A 12,885-nucleotide genomic window follows, 5' to 3' on the forward strand; every position below is an offset into this window, starting at 1 on the left:
AAGGCAACAAAAAGCAAAGCCAGACTGTGGAGTTTGGCGACTTGAAGTGGTACTATGATCAAATTTTTACCCCTTGATTTCTTGAGTGTATCACATAGAATTCCATGAAAGAACAAAAACGCCATTTACCGTTTGCAAATACCTGCACTAGTTCTGGAGATATTTAAGTAAATATTGAAAAATGGGTAAAATATGTAAATGAGATGACTGATGATGTCATACACTCAACCCAATATTATATTGAGTATATAAATAGGGCTACCTTGGCCAGTTTGCAGCGCAGACCATTGAAAATTGGTAGTCTAATAGTTCTACAGGAAACACACCTATGACTATAAAAAATGCTGTTCCCATGGCAACTCACTCTTTTCCAGTCCCCACCCACTTGATTTCAATATGTTAGTGATTTTCAGCTTGAAAAATGTTAAACAAGGCCACAAACTCGAGCTGACATATTTATATGCTTGCTGGATCATGCGTATGAAGTGCTGTTAGCAAATATCAAAATGGAATGCCAAAGGTGGCCAGAAAAGCTTTTAATATGGGGGAGGTCTGGAACCCAGTATGATGCCATGGTAACAGAACTGTTAAGCTCATATTGTGGAGAACATTTAGTAGAATCGTACTGCAAAAAATCAAAAATTTCTGATTCAAACTGGCTGAGATATCTCTTCATCATATTTGAACAAAATTCGATTGAGTGTATGACGTCATCACTTGGCTAATTTGCATATTTTAACAACTCGAATATCTCTGGAACGAAAAGAGATAAAAAGAAAGGAAAGGAAAGGAAAGGAAAGGAAAGGAAAGGAACTTTATTTAAGTGTCTAGTCGTTCTAGTGCTGGAGCGCTAATTGGGGACACTGTAAACTGAAATGAACAATGAAAGTAATATAATAAATATTTGAAAAAAGTAAACAGCATTTTTCTTCTCACACAGACTACTTGTTTATGTTTCAGAATTGCTTAGATAGGAAAGATGCGATTTTCGTCAGAGTACCCCTTGAAATCCTTTCTGTTCCAGATGGAATTGTGACACTCGAAAATGGCCAGAAAAGTTAGGCGACGTTCGAGAAACGGGCCCTAGAACTCCCCACAAATACTAAATTTTGATTATCTTAGCCAGTGATGTTGGAGCTGGTCCACATCTTTTATCTGACGGTCTTGGAGCACAATATCGATGAGTAGCTTTTAATCCCTGCTCGATGCATTCCTGCTTTTCCTCATCTTTGCCATCGTTGCAACAGTAAGAACACTTTTGGCAGTCACGAGTTAAACTGCGGTAGAAATATCCTTGGATACAAGTCCCACTGCAAACTGTGTCAGACTCACCGGTGCAATTCTTGTTGACTATTTCATGCTCTGCACATTTATGACATGATTTGCACCCGCTGTAATCATACGCTTCTGAAAACGTCTTTCCATAGACACATTTTTCGCAGTGAATGTCAGTCGGTGGATATGTTATATGTTCTCCACAATTTGGGTACAATCCCCAACCAGGGTGGCACAGTGAACAATGTAAACAGTCTTTAAAGCTACCATTTGGCCAGGTGACATAAAAAAAGTTTGGCTCACACTGTTGAATGCACTCAATCAAACCCTAAGAAAGAAAAGAATAAACTTAGATAAACTAAATTGGTTAGGTAACAACCCATTTTCTAATGCATATAGTTTGCATTAAATTAAAAATAGAATAGATTGTAACCTGAGCAGTACTTGTTCAAAACCTGATTAGCACCAATAAATTGAGGTAAACTTCCATGGTAACGTGTTAAACTTGCTCTTGTCACAATCCTCAATACAAGTCCTCAATACAAGGAATGATTGATTGAGTTGCCAGTAATCGTTTTCCCCTTTATACGCAGAGGTTTCTGGGATCGCTATGGGGCAAACATTGCAAGTCGCTACAAGAAAATGCATGGCGGAAACTTATTTCGACGTCCAAAAAATGATTTTAGAGAGAGATCAACGCTTTTTTCGACACAGATTTATCCCAAATCGATTTGGGCAATGTTGATACGTGGCAAATGTAAGTTTTTGTTTGAATAACCGTGAAATATGAGATAAAATTTACTCGGGTTATATGGAGGTATATCTATGACAAAATTCAATGATCAGTATTTGAAATGAAATCGTCCAAATCATGAATGCATCAATCCAAAGCTGAATGGTAACAAGCCGATTCTGCAAATGGCCATCACGGAAAGAGACGTAACACAGAGAGGCATAACGCAAATAGGCATAACGCAAATAGCCATAACATAAAGAGGAATAACGCAAAGAGGCATAACGTAGAAAGGGATAATGCAGCAAAGCATAACGCAAAAGGCATAAGGTACTCCGTAAATAATTTCAGCTCTAAAAAAACGTCAATTGATTGTTCAAGGGAAAGAACATATAATCGCTATCGAACTTTTTTGTCCTGTTTAAGTTATGCCTCTGCGTTATGGCTCTGCGTTATACCTCATTGCGTTACCCTTTTTGCGCTATGGCCATTTGCGTTATGCGTCATTGCGTCATGCCTTTTCGCGTGATGCCTACTTGCGTTTTGCCTGTTCCCGTTATGGCTATTTGCGTGATGCCTATTTGCGTTATGACTGTATGCTTTATGGCTATTTGCGTTATGGCTTTTTGCGGTATTCCTCTCTGCGTTATGCCTCTTTCCGTGATGACCATTTGCAGAATCGGCTAGTTGCCATTCAGCTTTAGATTGATGCATTCATGATTAGGACGATTTTATTTCAAATACTGACAATTGAATTTTGTCATAGACATACCTCCATAGGGTTAACCTTGCTCGGGTGAGGATCCGTAAGGTTTATTGCTGTTTATTGTGAAATTAACATTTCGTCATGGTCTCGAAATATGACAAAATTAGGTACAATCCCTTTTAGCTGTGTTTACGTGTATCTAGGCTGTTTTCTTATTAGTTACGTCTTGCGTGAACGAATTATGGCTTCTGGAAATATACCTCCTCAAAGGAGAGAAGACGTTGTTAGAGGAAATGGAAATTATTTTTACAGAGCTATTGCTCTTTGGAGGGATGAAATGAGCGATGAGAAACATGAGGAAACCTGTTTGATTGAGAAAATTCCAACGGTTTTTGTATTGCTAGCGAGGATTAACTAACCACGGTTCTAAACAACTCCATTTATTACACCAGCTTTCTGTCAGTCGCTGTACTTTTCACAAGGGAGGTTGAATAGGGTTCAAAATCTAAATTACAGCAAATCGCGTTAGTGATATGAAAAACAGTTATCCCTTATAATCAAGCAAAGATATTTACCCAGTGGTATCTCACAGTTTCTCTCAATTCCTCTTACTAGCAAGTGACTTAAGTTGCGTAATCATGTCTATGACGTCACCTAACAAATTCTAATCACGGATTGTTGGCGATACACTCCCCCGCCAAAAAAAAGGTTACAGTAATCATAGTAAATAGTATCTGAGAGTTCACTTAGAAGTTCATTTTGTTTTCATCAATCGGTATAAGTAATACAAGTCTCTGTACAGGACGTTGAACAGTGACATATCCTTTGCCTTGGTATTGCTTCATAGGTTCGTTTACGGTGAGATTCTTGTATTGCACGTCTACTCTTCGCACTTTCCCATCTGCACCTGGGTAAACATTTGACACTTTTCCAAGCTTCCAGTTTCCTCTCACTAAGTTGGAATCTTGTATCATAACTACGTCTCCGATTTTCAAATTTCGGTGAGATGTGTGCCATTTTTGCCTTAATATCAAGCTTGGGAAGTAGTTCGAGTTCCATTTTTTCCAGAATGTATGAACAATTGTCTGGACGAACGTGAAACGTTTTTGGGTGTTCGCGTTTTCATCAAATGGGCCATTTGGTATCCTGCTTGTGGCTCTGCCTAACAGTAAGTCATTTGGGCATAAATATGCTCCGTCCTCAGGGGATGTTGGGTGTCGCCCTATTGGTCTTTCATTCAGCAAGTTGGCAATCTCGAATAAAACTGTTTGCAATTCAGAGAAGGTTAAAGCATTTTCACCAACCGAGAATTCAATTGCTCGCTTGACCGATCTTATAAGAGCTTCAGTTACTCCATTTTGCCATGGGGCATCTGCTGGGGTGAAGATCCATTGCAATCCTTTCATGACGCCATATTCCTTAATTTTCTTCCAATCCCATGTTTTTGTTATAGCGGTTAGTTCCTTACTTGCTGCAATTAGTTGAGTACCGTTGTCAGACAATAGCTTGGATGGATATCCGTTTAGGGACACAAATCTTCTGAGTACCATCAGAAATTTGTCTGTACTATAATCTGCTGCCAGATCCAGATAAACAGCTCTTGTTCCGAGACAATTAAATATTACTCCATAAGCTTTAGAGAACGTTCTCTTCTTTACCTCGTCCCGAATTTTAAAGGGACCAAAAAGATCAATTCCTGTACTGTACCATGGCGGTGCTGGCTTCAATCTGTCTTCAGGTAATTGGCCCATCACTTGCTGACTTGTTTTCTTAGCAAGTTTTTTGCAGATAACGCATCTGAACTTAATCGATTTTACCAACTTAAGGAGTTTGGGTATCCAATATTTGGTGCGCACTTTGCTGGCAGTAGTTAGAATGCCATGATGTCCTCTTGCATGAGTTTGTGCTACATAGAGATGTGAGAACGGATGATCATATGGTAGTAATATAACTTCGTTGTCACCGTAATTTGTTTGTAACTTTGCAGTACGACTGCTTACTACATAGATGCCGTCTTTGCGTGTGATAGGACACAAACGGTTGTACTTGCCATTTTCAATATCATTTCTCATGTTCTGCTGAATCTCTTTGATCCAGAAAATCTCTGACTTTTTAATATCTTCAGGTGTCAGTTCTTGCGTTGCGCTTTTAAATGACGGTTTGGGAAATTTGCTGTAAAATTTCAAAATTCTTGCAGTGACACGTAGTAGTTTGCCGTAACTCGAATATTTGGCGATGTCAATTCGTAACGCTAGGGTATCATGAGTTCCTTCTATCTTCGTTACCATTGTAGTCCGGATTACTTCGGATAGTTTTGGCTCCAAGTAATCACGAGTGATTGGCCACTTGTCTTCTGTTTGTTTAAGAAAATCGGGACCCTTTTGCCATGTGCTTTCAAGTCCAATGTCATCGGGCTTCCTGCCTCTTGTCAAACAGTCAGCTATGTTATATTTACTCTCTACCCAATACCAGTTTTCAGGGTTTGTTCCTTCCTGTATTTCACCTATTCTAGTGGCGGCGAACGTGTTGAACCCGTATGAGCTTTTCTGTATCATGGCATGTACAATCTGAGAATCTACGATGTGGTAGATCTTTTCAAAGCGATATCTACATTCCTTTTCTATGAACACTTTTAGGCGTTTGTTCAGTACCGCTCCACACAGTTCTATACGGTCAATGGACATCTTTTTTATTGGTGCAAGACGATTTTTGGACAGTATTAAATTGCTCTCAAATTGGTTATTCTTTCTTTGCCACCGTACATATGCACATGCAGCGTATGCGTCTTTGGATGCGTCACTAAACACAACGAGAATGGGGTCGCCAATAGCATCCATTGGTTTAAGGCATCTCGTAAATCTGATTTGATTCATGTCTTTCAAATCGTTGAAGAAAATAGACCAATTCTGTTGGTTTTCCTCGGGTATAGGGTCGTCCCAGTCAAGTTTCGGTTCAGTTCCCCACAAACGGCGTAAAAGAATTTTGGCCCTTACTGTAAATGGTCCTGCCAACCCTAGGGGATCATACACGCTGTTGATCTGTGACAAGATTATACGCTTTGTGAGCTGTTGGGGATCTTGGGTGGGGACGATATCGCTCGTAGACCTTGAAGTATGTATTCGCTTGGTAGTAAAGTTAACCTTGACTTCGAAACACAGTTGATCTTCTGATTGACTCCATTTAACTCCAAGTATCTTTTCTGTTTGTTCCTCGATCGGTATATTTGTTTTTTCTTGTCTGTCAGTATCGCTTGAGAACATCCACTCTTTGACTTCAAATCCTCCTTTAATAATAGCCTTCTCGATATCTTGAGTCAGTTTAATAGCTTGTTTGCGATCGTCCGTACTTTCGATTATGTCGTCCATGTACGTATTTCTTTGTATTATATCTGCTGCTTCTGGGTATTTCTCTCTTGACATCTCTGCGGTTTTTCTCAGAGCAACGGTTGCAATTGTAGCTGACGGCTTGTCACCGAATGAAACTCTGAGCATTATGTATGTGTCGGGTTCTCTTGTACTATCCATATCCCTCCACAGAAATCGGTGGGTGTGCTGATCTAACTCTGTCATCTTCACAGTGTGGTACATCTTTTTAATATCACCAATGAAGGCTACTTTATTCTCTCGGAAACGTATAAGGACTCCCAATAAGTTATTGAGTAGGTCAGGACCTTTAGCCCAATACTCATTCAAGATATGACCCATGTAATTGGCGCTGCTATTGAACACTATGCGCACTGGGGTAGATTTGGAATCAGGCTTGAGAACTTCATGATGTCCGATATAATGCACCGGTCCTTTGTAGAGTGTTAGTTCCTTTTTGGAGAGTTTCCTTGCAACTCCTCTAGTTACCATGTCTTTTATCTGGTTGTCATACACTTTTGCGTGTTCGGTGTTCCTTCTTAGACGTTTCTCGGTCGTTATCAGTTTCGCGAAAGCGACCTTCCGGTTGTCAGGAAGATTCTGAGGATCCTTGATCCAGGGATACTCAGCGACCCAGCGATTTTCCTCTTTGTTAAAGTTTAGATTTCGTTCGATTAGTTCCAGCTCTCGCTCTTCTTGAATAGTGCAGTCTTTCGCGCCTAAGGAACATTTTCCACATCTACATCCTCCACATTTCGGTTTGCATTCTACGCCAAGGTTCTCAATTTTGTAAAAGTCTTCTATATTGATTTTGCCTACAACTGTGTTGACTCTGGCATTGATGAAATCGTGATACAGATGTGATTCTTTAAGTAACGGGTGCGTTCCTCCAATACATCGCCCGAAACGATTCCTTAAGAGCACAAGATGACCGATGTTTTGTTCTCTTTCCGGGTGATAGGCTGCATATTCGTAACCGATTAAAATGTCCACAGGTCCTGAGGGTCGCTCGATTTCTTCCTTTGTGACGTTCTTGAAAAGATGTACTATGTCGTCTATGTTAACACTTTCAATGTCTGAGGTGATCCTTTCGATGCCGTAAGCTTCGAATTCGATGACGTGACCTTGCTTATCTATAAGAGGTACCTTGTATTTGTTGGTCTTAATCTTCTCGCTCTGTGCTCCAACTTTGATGACTGAAAGTTCGACTTTGGATCCTTTAAGTTTCTCTTGCTTTGCTTTAGTGTTTGTGATAAAACAAAGTGATGCGGCGTTATCCCACATTATATTAGCTTCTCCTCTTTTGGTTTTAACTCTTTGTACTTGTAACAGGCAGGTGTCAATTTTTGTATTGTGGCATACGTTTGCTGAGGCTGAGACTTGCTGAGGTGTTTCTTCCGTCTCGTGTATAGATGGATGGTGCTTTCTTGTGCAGCCGCCTACACCACAGTCTTTCCTTGATTTGCATGTACGTTGTCGATGACCGATCTTTAGGCACGACCAACAGGCTCGTTTATCTTTGATGATCGTCTTTTTCTCTTCTATTGGCTTGGCTAAATAAATTCTGCAGTCTGCTGTCCAATGTCTTCCGTGTTCATGAATCAGACATTTTGGTTTGGGTTCTTTGCTTACTTCCTCGACGCCTTCTGTATAGTGCGATGTGCCTCTGTAATGTTGATTGTTGGTCGTCGTCCGAAGAGAAGCACTGTCGTATTCAATAGCACTCCTTTGATTTTGCAGAAATTCAAGAAGACTAGGGAACTTTTTTGATTTGTCGATGTGACTTCCGTGACAACTAACCATTTCTGCCCATTTTCTTCTGATGTCTGTTGATAAAGCTTTCTCTATAATACTGACCGAACTCGTTGTTGTAATTTCCGCTTCTAGACCGAGTCTTGTGAGGTCTCTGTATCCGTCTTCTACAAGAGTCACGAATTCGATGAAACGTTTATCTTCTCCTTCCTTAAGTGTTCTGAATCTACGTATGCCGTCAATGATAACGTCTGCAATTTTGGCTGGATCTCCATACTTTTCGTCCAGTCTTCGCCACATTTCTTGCACATCGTCGTCTATGCTCTTTACCAGGCCTTCGGGTTCTTTTCCAAGACAAGAGCGTAGCACATATGCGGCATCTCTTCCACGAATTTGTGGCATGACTTGTTTGTTGAAATCTCTTTTAAACTGAGGGTAATGACGTAGTTCTCCATCAAAGTGCGGCATTTTTACCTTTTCCAGGTGTAGAAAGGAAGAAGTCGCGTCAGATTCCTGTTTTATCTGCTCTTGTTCTTTTACGTTAGTATATCTAACTACAATTTGTTCAACAATTTCGTAATAATAGGTTTGGATTTTAGCTATCCATTGCATCTCAGATTCGGCTGATTCAAAGGGCAATAATTCTAACAGTTCAGCGTTAAAGGTTTTGCAATCTTGAAATTGATCTTCTATTTGTTTCTGTAAGTCTTTTAACGCAAAATTGGGCATTTCTTTTGACTGCAACGCGTGCGAAATACTTTCGTAAGAAGCTTCGAAAACAGCGCGCGCAGTGTTCCTTTTAACTTTTGCGTTGTCAATGGCCTCTTGACGAGCCGCGTGCTCGCGCGTTGCCTTTTCGCTTGTAGTGACATTTTCGACATATTTCACTTTACGATTAAATGCATTGGAATATTTTTCCTCGACTTCCGTCATCCAGATTTCTTCTTCGTCCACTAAATGCTCGTCAGTCAGGAAGTTAACATACTCTAAGTGCTTCCCTTCCAGTTCTTCCCATGCATCAACAAGTTTTGAGTAATTGGTTTCTACTACCTCGATTCCTTGGCTTGTCTCTATGGACTTGATCAAAATGTTCCGCTTTCGTGTGAAGTTTCCCTTAGCAATTCGCCGTGAATTCTTAGCTTTGTCGGTCATCTTCTGTTCCAGTCGTCGCTTAGTAGCTAACCACACTGGATTTTGAATGTATTGCTAGCGAGGATTAACTAACCACGGTTCTAAACAACTCCATTTATTACACCAGCTTTCTGTCAGTCGCTGTACTTTTCACAAGGGAGGTTGAATAGGGTTCAAAATCTAAATTACAGCAAATCGCGTTAGTGATATGAAAAACAGTTATCCCTTATAATCAAGCAAAGATATTTACCCAGTGGTATCTCACAGTTTCTCTCAATTCCTCTTACTAGCAAGTGACTTAAGTTGCGTAATCATGTCTATGACGTCACCTAACAAATTCTAATCACGGATTGTTGGCGATACAGTTTTCGAGCCGCTACAATTTTCTACAAACTCAGCTCTGTATTAACAGCACAATGATTCTGCTCAAGCAAACCATTTCAATCTTTTTTTGCCTCGAGGCAGCTGTTTTAATGCTCCTTTTCTATAGAATACAGCAGTCTCTGTTTGATGGATTTACATAACACTGGGAATTCATATCTGATATGCCCCAGCTGTTACATGTAAACAAACCTTTTTTTCTGTCAAACCATGATCTACATGTAAAGTCACTGGATCTAAGCAAACTTATCAAGCTCCACTATGACTTCGTCCAATACAAAAGCGTCATCTTCATATACTAGTTCTCTGTAGATCTGATCTTTGGAGCAGGTCTTTGAGGTTTTAGTACTCCCACAATCATACTCTCTTATGTACAAAGTTGGTGTAGTACATTTAGAGGTTCTGTAACCTTGTACAAAATTATTTCAACAAACCTTTGTACTCATCGAAACCTTGAATTGGTCACGATTAATAGCTCTAGCCCACGACAAACATCATTGTTATTCCTGAGTGAGTAACGTGAGGAAGAATCTTTTGCTTCTCAGGGTACCTTCGATCGTTGTCACAACCCCGCACAGCACAATGATCGCCACTAGGCACATTTCCAATATTATTTGAATTGCTAAGTTTAGAAAGAGGCCAAAAGCCAGCCCATACACACGTAAATACAACTGAAAAGGCTTTACTGAGTCATTCCTCCAGATTTATTCCTAATTTTGTAATACTTTGAGACCATTTCACAACAAATTTTACGCAAGCAAGGAAGTTAATTAGCAAATTTTGTCTCATATTTCATGGTTATTTAAACAAAAACTTTCATTTGCTACGTGTCAACATTGCCCAAATCGATTTCTAATAAAACTGTGTCGGAAAAAGCGTTGATCTCTCTCCAAAATCATTTTTTGGACGTGAAACAACTCTCCGCCATACATTTTCTCACAACAACTTGCAATGTGTGCCCCCTGGCGATCCCAGAACCCATTGCGTATAAGGCATGAGGCAACGACTTGTGACGTCATATAGTAGACACAAGATGATGTAAAATCACAAAAAATGGAATATCTATGAAGACGTTTTCTGTATAGAAATGAAACTTTTTGCAGTTGTTATACTCATTACAAAGTTCCATGATATGGCACAGTGTGATGTATCCATAGCAACGCAATGGGCTCCAGGCCACCTCCATCCAAAGGGTAAAATCAGAGTTTCCCTCCCCAATAAGGGTTATTTGCTCTTGATGTTCATTCAGTGCGTGTGACCGAATATGGACATTACACAGCACAAGTACAAGGAAGTCTGTTAGACTCTGAAGGAACAAAGAAGGCATTTTCGATATCGGAAACGTAGAGGTCTGGTAACGAGTATGTTTCTATGGTGACATCATAATCACTATTGCAATCTGTAGTTTCGGTAGCACATCAACCCTGCAAAATTTCAACCCCGCAGACTTAGTATTTGCAAAGATATTCCATGTTTTGTGATCTTACATAATTTTGGTATCCACCATGTGACGTCACAAGTCATCTAATTTGCATAACTCAAAATCTTGAATAGCTCGGCTACCAAGAGTGCTATCACAATAAAGTAAACGCTGTTCTTCACCATTTTGAAAGCTCTTTCGAACAAGCTAATAAAAAAATTGTGTCATATGCACTTTAATAAGCGTTATCTTAAAAAGGATTACAATTTTTTTTACAAGGCAACTATGAAAATTAATGCCTTACATGAAGAGCTAGCAAAAGTATTACCGGTATTTTAATCAGGTTATTTTAGGTACCGGTGCAAAGTCCATTAAATTCAATTTATGTTATTACAGAATTGTCATAAGAGAGAGAACACAATTTTAGTTAACTGCGAACTTAAATGTAAAACAGAATTTACTTACCAGAAGCAAACAGCCACAAAAACTCAATAAAGATAACAAAAACGTAGGTCTCATGTCTGTCAGCTGACTCAAGGCAGTCGTAGTATCTCAAGTACTCATCATGGATGCAAGCGTACTAATTTCTAAACAACGGACAAGAGATGCACGTTAATTAACTACGGTTAATAAGGAATGCACTCATATTGTTCGTATCATGATCAGTCAAGTACTGTTCTGTTTCTGTTAGAAACGGCGATCACTAAATTAAGTTACGTCGACGAAAGGGATTTAAACAAGCTGACCGGAATGTGAAGAAATGTGCGCTAATAACTTTGCGTAAAACGTGTTCGCAAGGGCTGTGTTATTGACCGAAAAAACAAAGAAACGTTTCCTTGAGATTTAGCAAAGGAAATAAGGTATATCATATGACGCATCGAGAACTGTAAATTGGATCACGCGTGCACCTCTATGAAATTCACATTATGCAAACATAAACCACACACAGTTATAAAGTAATATACCGAAATCGATCCTGCAACTGGGCACCCACCGTTAAGTTCTTAGCTTTTGACTGTGTAGAGACAACCGCAAAATAAGTCGTGGGTGAGGAAAGAACTGTGAAGCCTTCTCCTGATCAGAACCAACCTCCAAATTTCTTGCTGAGGCAATCAAATCCTTAAATTTTGTGTTATTGATAGATCTGACGAACTACGTCAAGGTACCCATCAAGTCAATCAGAATAGAATCGAAGCGTGTCACCCCGACCCTTTGTGATGCCTCACGACAGGTAAGATTGCGTGACTGAAAAAAATACTACATTGTCTTCTGTTCGTTGTAGTAAAGCAATCGAAGGAACTGAAACTTCTACTCTGCCGTTACTTTCACTTGGGTGTGAATTTTCACCTCGAGTACGTGCTAGATAAAAAGAAAAAAACTACACTTTGCGTGCCGTGTTTAGAACTTCCAATCTTGTCACGCGATTTTTGCAAACTCACGCATTGTTCAGGTACAATCACATTTAGCCCAAACTCGCATTATTCGTAGCGTAACGGATAATATTTATAAGATTTATATATAGAAAAAAATCCCGGCAAATCTTTGCTTATGGTGATGAAAAGAAAAGAATGAAAGTTAGCTTTGCTGGCTTTGCTACATAGTAGCGCGGTGTCATGTTGATAACCTCCGATTCCCTTTTAACCTTGGTTCCTTATTTGGCACTGATTTGGTTTAAAATAATCACTGTATAATAGCTTAGTTCGAATATGGAATCTCATGGGACGCCATCGTTTTTTATTCTTTCTTCAACTATGTTAAGCTGGAATGAATGGGCTGCGATATCAGGTTTTTTGACTATTTCCGATGTCATCGTGACATCATTTTCCAGTGAAGACGTAAAATCAAGTTCATTCATTCAAAAAACTGTATTTACAAATCATTACAAAGCAGGCTGGAAAAAGAAAACATGGTCATACCGTAGTTTTATACTTCAAGGATACGAAACTTCTGCGAATGTATATGCACTTAAAGGAACGAAGACTTGAAGATTTACAAGAACAATTTGAGGCAAAGAGGGAGACGTAAGAGTACCAGTTGCAAATGTCTGCTGTTTGCCTGTAGTCAAAAGTTTTTTTTGACAGATAAGAATTTGAGTTCGATAAGTCTTAACGACATATTATTCTCA

General features: G+C 39.5%; 2 protein-coding genes across 2 annotated transcripts; both read right to left on the reverse strand.

Moving 5' to 3' along the window:
- Positions 1 to 1,102: 1,102 nt before the first annotated feature.
- Positions 1,103 to 2,786, reverse strand: LOC138001104 (CD27 antigen-like). The gene is made up of 2 exons (XM_068847768.1): positions 2,781 to 2,786; positions 1,103 to 1,603 (listed from the first exon to the last, which is right to left on the reverse strand). The coding sequence occupies exons 1-2, from the start codon at positions 2,784 to 2,786 to the stop codon at positions 1,103 to 1,105; spliced, it is 507 nt and encodes a 168-aa protein (XP_068703869.1).
- Positions 2,787 to 3,460: 674 nt separating this feature from the next.
- On the reverse strand, positions 3,461 to 8,980 carry LOC138001105 (uncharacterized). The gene has a single exon (XM_068847769.1). The coding sequence runs from the start codon at positions 8,978 to 8,980 to the stop codon at positions 3,461 to 3,463; it is 5,520 nt and encodes a 1,839-aa protein (XP_068703870.1).
- Positions 8,981 to 12,885: the final 3,905 nt, after the last annotated feature.

Source organism: Montipora foliosa, chromosome 4 (genome assembly GCF_036669935.1).
Source record: "Montipora foliosa isolate CH-2021 chromosome 4, ASM3666993v2, whole genome shotgun sequence".
NCBI lineage: Eukaryota > Metazoa > Cnidaria > Anthozoa > Scleractinia > Acroporidae > Montipora > Montipora foliosa.